Source organism: Citrus clementina, unplaced genomic scaffold (genome assembly GCF_000493195.1).
Source record: "Citrus clementina cultivar Clemenules unplaced genomic scaffold, Citrus_clementina_v1.0 scaffold_9, whole genome shotgun sequence".
In the NCBI taxonomy this organism is placed as follows: Eukaryota; Viridiplantae; Streptophyta; class Magnoliopsida; order Sapindales; family Rutaceae; genus Citrus; species Citrus x clementina.
The window spans coordinates 7,710,930-7,718,357 of NW_006261964.1; the positions used below are offsets into that span (position 1 = coordinate 7,710,930).

Here is a 7,428-nt window from a genome sequence, read left to right on the forward strand (position 1 = left end):
ATGCGAATTTTAAAAACTCAATGTTAGGCTTATTCCAAAGGCCAATATCGTTTTTTTTTTTTTTTTTTTTTAGTTTCAACAATTCAATCAAATAAACTTCAAACTCCACGGGGTTCACAATCTAGATCTAATAAAAGATGAAAATCCATTGACCAAACTGACTTGTAACCACATAAATTTTCAACTTCACACACAAAAGTACAAAATGATAAATCCATAATCGATAGGGTGAGGTGAGACAATCAATGGCGTTATGTCGGTGATGCTCGTAGCTTTCAAGCTCGGGTGAGACTCACTCAGTGGAGGGAGGTTTGGTGGCAGCCCGAGGTTCAAAAAGTTTAGAAGAAAATCTGGTCTAGGAAAAGAGGCCTATAAATATTAAAAAGAGGCCGAAAGCCCATAAATTAGATGATTGCTCCATTCTAGTTTATTAACAGATAAAGGAGTTTTTGATTGATTCTCTCACTTCTCTGTTCACTTTTCTTACCAAGCAAATTCAGTGGAGTTGAGTTTACCAATTCGCTGAATATGAGGTTTAGCTTCAAGGTTGGAAACCACTTTATATGTTACCTTTTGGTGTTGACGTTGGATAGTTGAGCTTAAAAACTATAATAATAAAATATTTGGTAAACATTAACTGTTATAGTTTAAAAATTAAGTTAGTTTGATCAATTACTTTTATGATGAAAAATCTATAATGTCTTTACTAAAAGTCATGTTCATTATATACTATTAACTTTTATTCTATAGTTACATCTTTTTTTTTTCATAGTAGTTGCAACTTAAAAGGTATAACACCTTAATTTGAAATAAGGCATTAATAGTATATTATTTTCTCGTTTGCCCATGTAGATAGAGATTCGAATGCTCTTGTATGTGATAAAAATAGGCCCTTTCTTTTAAGAGAAAATATTATTATGTGAATTGAAATTCAAAATTTGAATAAATATAATTTTAAGCGCTGATAATGAATGTTCAGCTCTTGTAATTATCTGTTTGGATTCGATTATGAATAAAATATGATATTTGATTAGCCACATCTCACTGATAGACTATTTCACATTTAGGGTGATAAAAAAAGACTGGACTGGCTCGCCCTAGGCCTGCGAGCTTTCGGACCAGCCCACATCGTGAAGGCATGGATATGGACCAAAAATTTTAAAGCTTGCTGTCAATGGGCCTAATTAAGGGCCCAAGCTTTATAATTTATAATTTAAAAAATAAGTTAGGATTTATAATATATAAGCATTATATGTGGTTTATTATGATGCGTTGCTAGTATTTTATATATTGGACTATTAATTTATTATGTATTAGATAATTATCTTTAGTTTAAATACTTTTTTTAACTTTTAGCTTTATTAAAAATTTATTTAAAGAATTAGTAGAAACCCAAGCCCGGCATAAGGCTGTTTAGACTCAGGTTAAGCAACTTGAACTGACTTTTAAAAGGTTTGAGCCTGTTACCAATAACATAAGCTTGAGCTTAATTTCGAAAGAGTTCGCCCCAAGCCCACAATTTATTATCCCTATTCACATTCACTCATTACGTGGTAGATATTTATAATTTCAGAATAAAAATATATATGAAGTGGAGTCTTTGTTTCATTGTTCATATCGACATGAAAAGTACACACTACCAAGCCCTAAGAACATGAACACATAGACAACAATAAACTGAAAACGAAAGCCAAAATAACACTTTTTAACAGCATTACAAAAACAAATACAAAGTTCAAAGAGAGACCGAACGAGCAAATTTTATGCCAATGCATGCATGCATTCAGGCAGAAGTCAGCCACTTCTCACGGCGACATTTGAAAAAGAGCGAAATTCTATCCTGATCGGGAAGATTTTCTTCAATTACAGGTGCTTTTTTGAAAATTTCAAACCACGCATTCAAGCCTGGGAATTTGTGAGGATCAAAAAGTTTAACTCCCACTATATCTTCAAGGATTTGCAACCAATAAAGCATTGAACCAAATGCTATGTCAAGTAAGCCAATCTTGTCTCCATGGAAAATTTTCTTCTCTCTTAGGCCATGTTCTTCAATAGTTTGTAGCATTTCCAAGATTGCCTTCATTCTACTCTCTTGATCTCGATTGCTGTGAAACATTCTCCAAACAGCAACTCCCTGCCCCATATATATATATATATAATCACTAAATGAATAATATGTATAAACTAAAAAAATTGGACAATACGTAAATGTGTCATTTATTAAAGTATCCTTTCCTGAGCAGTGCTAATATATAGATAAAATGCTGACAAAAAGAAAGGGAAGATAAGTTGATACTAAAATTTAACTACTAAGTTGCAATAATAAAGAGAAAATGAACAAAACATTAGAACCCACTATGTTATTTTAATAAAGGAGATTGTCAATCTCTTCCCTACTAAAATTTATATCTTATTCCATACTATTTTTATAATAGTCAATATCTCACCTGACATTAAAAAATTTTAAAGGAAAAAAGGGTAAAAAGAGTCATTTGCTTGATAATTTATCTTGGAAATATAGAATATATATTAATTTTAAAAAATTTAAAACTGACAAAAAGTATTAGAAAAATATCTTATTAATTTTTTATTCAGACCAAAAACTATATTTCTTATTTTATTATTTACTTTTTTATTTTAATTTTTGTTTGTACGGTTTATTTAATTAATAATAAATATAAATAAAAGTGCATTTGAAAATTAAGACAATACAGTAAAATTATGGTGTTAGGAGATTATCGACTATTGTAAAAACATTAAGGGATAAGTGATACATATTGATTTCATTAAAGAGAAACTAACATTCTCCCTTTTAATAAATTAATCATTTTCTCCCTCATATTTTAAAGCTATCAAACTTTCCCATCACGTCCATAAGAAAATTATGTTCGTTTTCAACTCTTTTGTCCTCTAGTAAAATACACCATTGATTAATAAATTTTTTTAATGATAAATGAGTAAACAACACAAAAGACTAAAGCTAATCGAACTTAATTTTAATTGGTTAATACATAATAGGAGAAATGATTAATTTCAACAAACTATAGGGGCTTTTGATCATTTTTGTTCTCTATTGACAAAATAAATATATACGGAATATGTGATGATACTTCCACCCTATAAATTTTATAAATCCACACCCATTTTTTGAAAACTATTGTCTTAAATGCACATTATTTTTTAAAAATTTAAATTAAGGAGAAGTTTAAAAACTTAATGAATTAAATCCATATTCTTTTTTTGTGAGACTATTTTCATTATATTTGATCAATAAGGTTACTTTAACATAAGTTAATATAATTATTTTACCCTCATGAGGTAAAAGTTACAAAATATCTAAAAATTTACTTTAATTTTAATAATATTTTATACAATTTTTTTTAAAATTTTAATGATGTATGAGTAGTACTTTATTAGTACGATTATTAATATTCCATTAAGCTAATAAGATATAATTAGGACATTTGCAGTATTGAAAATTATTAAATTTTATATAAAAAGATATTATATTATAAAGCATAAAACTAGATGCCTAAACAATTAGTTACAATAACATATATTTCTTAGGTAATTTAGATATTTTACAATATAAGGGTAAAATGATTAAATCAAATAGTTAAAGATTGTTAAAAGAGTAAGTCTGAAAAAAGAATATTATAAAAATGATTTAATTGATTTATTGTTCAAACTTCTTGTTAAATTGTAATTTTATACAATAACGTGAATATATTGTAATTATATTTTGGTGAAAATATCCACACCTATGGAATAAATATACATATACATATAAATGTTAGGAAGAGTAGTCGGGAAGCTAACCTTGTCTTCTCCAAATTTAATCCAAAAACGAGCAAGAGCTCTATCATAAGGGTCACTTGGCAACAAGCGATTATACGGCCACTTCTCTTCAATGTATTCGAGAATAACCGTGGAATCGCAAACTGGTTTTCCGCCATGAACAAGCACTGGGATCTTCTTGTGAACTGGATTATACTTCAGAAGCAAAGCACTCTTTTCGTTTGAGAATACATCTACTTCAACAAATTCAAATGGTACGCCTTTCAATTTCAGAGCCCATATCACTCTGTAAACAAATGGACTCACTGCCCCACCAAGAAGCTTCACTTCAGCCATGTTTCGAAGAGTATATAGTATTGAAGTTGAATGAATACGAGTGTGTAGTTGTTTGAATAGCTCACTTATTGCATGTGTAGAGCTCAATTTATAGTGACTAATGGAGTGTGCTTATTGCTTGAACAAAAAGCTTCATGTTTAATTTCCACTAATAAACAATTATAGTTGATTGTACCGACGGCCGGAATTGGAAAGTTTGGTTGCAGGGTCGCGTGAAAAATATAAAAAAGGAAAAAAACATAAATTTATTGTAAAAGGATAAAATAAAATGTTAACCGTTCTTTGAGTGTAATTCGTTTCACTGTAAAGGTGTAATGTTCTCCCTATCACTCGAATTTAGAGATGAGTTGAAAAATGTTAGTGTTTAGTGGATATCATACCAATCCTCATCCAAACCTTGAAAGAAATGTGAAAGTAAAGACTTTAGCCTCCATTCTTGAACCATGGGAGCAGCCATAGTTGAACCATGGTAGCAGCCAGCCAGCCATGGTTGAACATGACCAAATTTGTTGATCAAACTTGAAGACTCTTAGGCAAGGTTTTTGCCTATAAATAAGAGACGCCCTTCCTTCATTTTAATCACCCTAGAGAGAAACATTCAGAGTTGTAAAATTTAATGCAAGTTAAGCATTAAGTGAGTATTAGGAAATTTTAGTATTTTGGGTGTATCTGGAGCTTGGGTGATAGAAATTATTTATGAGAGTGTGGTTATAATAATTTTTCACATAGTGAATATTTTTCTGTGGTTGTCTTTTTGACAACGGCCATGATTTTTTTTTTTTCCGGATTTAGAGTTTTCCACGTAAATCTTGTGTTGTGGGATTGATATTATTTTTCATTTAATTTTTCTTGTTAATTTGTTACTTGAAAAATTGCTTAGAGTGATCTTGGGAGGAAGCTCGATTTCCTAACAATGGTATCAGAGCCATTGATTAAAGTTTTGGTGCTGGGGCACTGTTCACGTATACGGTACTGTTCAAGTATACGATACTGTTCACGTATACCGTACTATTCACGTGAAGCAGTGGGAGCCAATCAAAACAGTCTGTTGTGAAGAGTAAAGGCTGATCTGTAAAGCAAATATGTCAGATTGAAATTTTCAAGTCCGATGAAATTTGAAATAGAAAAATTCGATGCGAGAATTAACTTTGGCTTATGGCAAGTTCAAGTCAAAGATTTGTTGATTCAATTTGGGTTACACAAGGCATTGAAGGGAAAGTCATCCCCTGCTTCCAGTAGTGGCTCTGAAAAAGCTAGTATAAGCGATGAAGATTGGGAAGATTTTGATGATAGAGCTGCAAGCGCCATACGACTGTGTCTAGCAAAGAATGTTCTTGCAAATGTAGGAAAAATTCCTACAGTGAAAGAACTTTGGGAGAAGCTAGAAAAGTTGTATCAGATAAAGAGTATCTCAAATCGATTACACCTGAAGGAGCAATTTCACACACTACGAATGGCTGAAGGTACAAAAATTTCTGATCACCTCAGTGTTCTCAATGGTATTGTGTCAGAACTAGAAGCCATTGGAGTTAAAATTGAAGATGAGGACAAGGCGCTTAGGTTGCTATGGTCACTTGCAACTTCCTACAAACACTTGTTACCTACTTTGATGTATGGGAAGGAGACAGTAGATCTTAAAGAAGTTACTAGTAATTTACTCTCAGAAGAAATAAGACTGAATGATGAAAGTACTGAAACTACAAATGTCTCGGCTTTGGCAGTTGTGGGGAATTAGAAGAAAAATAATTCTAAGAAATGAGTCTGTTGGGGGCATGGACAATCAAGGCACCTAAAAAGAGATTGTCATAGGAGAAATGAAGCAGGATCGGCAAGTGGCTTCAGATTAGATACTGAAAGCATTGCTAGTGGTAAGTCTCTCATCATCGTGGGAGACGATGGTCCCTTGTAAAATGGATGATGATGACATCCTCATGGTGTACCGTTAATACCATGAAAGGGGATGTATTACTACTAATGGGTCACAAGATTTGCACACAATGCATGTTTGGCATTAATGCAGGGTGTGTGGTGGAATTTATGTCGATGGCTGACAAACTTTCAGGAAGGCCAATATGAAAGTTGCACCATAAATTTCAGCAAGATATTTCGACATGTGCCGATGTAAAATTCTTATAATTGGTAATTAATTCTAAGTGGTATACTCTTTATGGTGGAGTATGATAATTCTCTATGTTGAGAATTATGACTAAGATGAAGACAATAAGGGTGGTGTGGAGATTGATTGATTCTCAATCAAATCTTCAAGTGGGAGAATGTCAAAGTAAAGACTTTAGCCTCCATTCTTGAACCATGGGAGCAGCCATGGTTGAACATGACCAAATTTGATCAAACTTGAAAACTCTTAGGCAAGTTTTTTGCTTATAAATAGGAGATGCCCTTCCTTCATTTTAATCATCCTAGAGAGAAACATTCAGAGTTGTAAAATCTAATGCAAATTAAGCATTAAGTGGGTATTAAGAAATTTTAGTATTTTGGGTGTATCTGGGGCTTGGGAGAGAGAAATTATTTATGAGAGTGTGGTTATAATAATTTTTCACATAGTAAATATTTTTCTCTGGTTGTCTTTTTGACAACGGCAGTGGTTTTTTCTCCGGATTTGGAGTTTTCCATATAAATCTTGTGTTGTGGGATTGATATTATTTTTCATTTAATTTTTCTTGTTTATTTGTTATTTAACAAATTGCTTGGAGTGATCTTGGGAGGAAGCTCGATTTCCTAACAAAAAAGACATTAGTTGAAAAATTATAAAAAGATACTAGATAATAAGTAACATTGTGAAAGAGTGGAATAACAATAAATTTAGAAATGATAGAAAAAAATAGATTTTTGAATTGGATTTTAAACTAGAGAAGAGAATTATGATTCGTTGTTTCCTATAAGGAAATAAAATTGTAATAATACTATAATAAATGTGAAGCTAGGACATAAAGGACTAAAAATATATATATCATGGCAATTGAGTGAATGATATGACGTGTGATTTTGCTATTGGTTAGATTAGTTGATTTTGTATCGAAAATAGTATAAAATTTAATACAAAATGAAGTCAAGCACGAGAGGAAGAAGAGAAATATAATTAGACTTATAATGTCATAATCTAGTTACAAGTCTAATAAATATTTTAACATATAAATTAAATTAAATTATTAATAATGTGAACAATGATGTTTAAACTAAATTAAATTATTAAAAAATTAAAAAATTATTCATGTATTAGACAAAATTAAATTTAGACTGAGGTTTTATGAGATTAATGAAATCAGAAATACCTTT

The 7,428-nt window shown here is 31.0% G+C and overlaps 1 protein-coding gene across 1 annotated transcript; it reads right to left on the reverse strand.

Annotated features, from left to right (window-relative positions):
- Nucleotides 1–1,698: 1,698 nt before the first annotated feature.
- Nucleotides 1,699–4,171, reverse strand: LOC18032288 (probable glutathione S-transferase). Its single transcript, XM_006420368.2, has 2 exons — nucleotides 3,820–4,171; nucleotides 1,699–2,134 (listed from the first exon to the last, which is right to left on the reverse strand). The coding sequence occupies exons 1-2, from the start codon at nucleotides 4,132–4,134 to the stop codon at nucleotides 1,784–1,786; spliced, it is 666 nt and encodes a 221-aa protein (XP_006420431.1). The 5' UTR covers nucleotides 4,135–4,171; the 3' UTR covers nucleotides 1,699–1,783.
- Between the last annotated feature and the right edge of the window lie 3,257 nt (nucleotides 4,172–7,428).

Coding starts and splice junctions, on each gene's coding strand:
- LOC18032288 (XM_006420368.2), bottom strand. CDS start 4,134: ATGGCTGAAGTGAAGCTTCTTGGTGGGGCAGTGAGTCCATTTGTTTAC. Junction 2,135..3,819: donor TTAAATTTGGAGAAGACAAG/GTTAGCTTCCCG, acceptor TATATGGGGCAG/GGAGTTGCTGTTTGGAGAAT.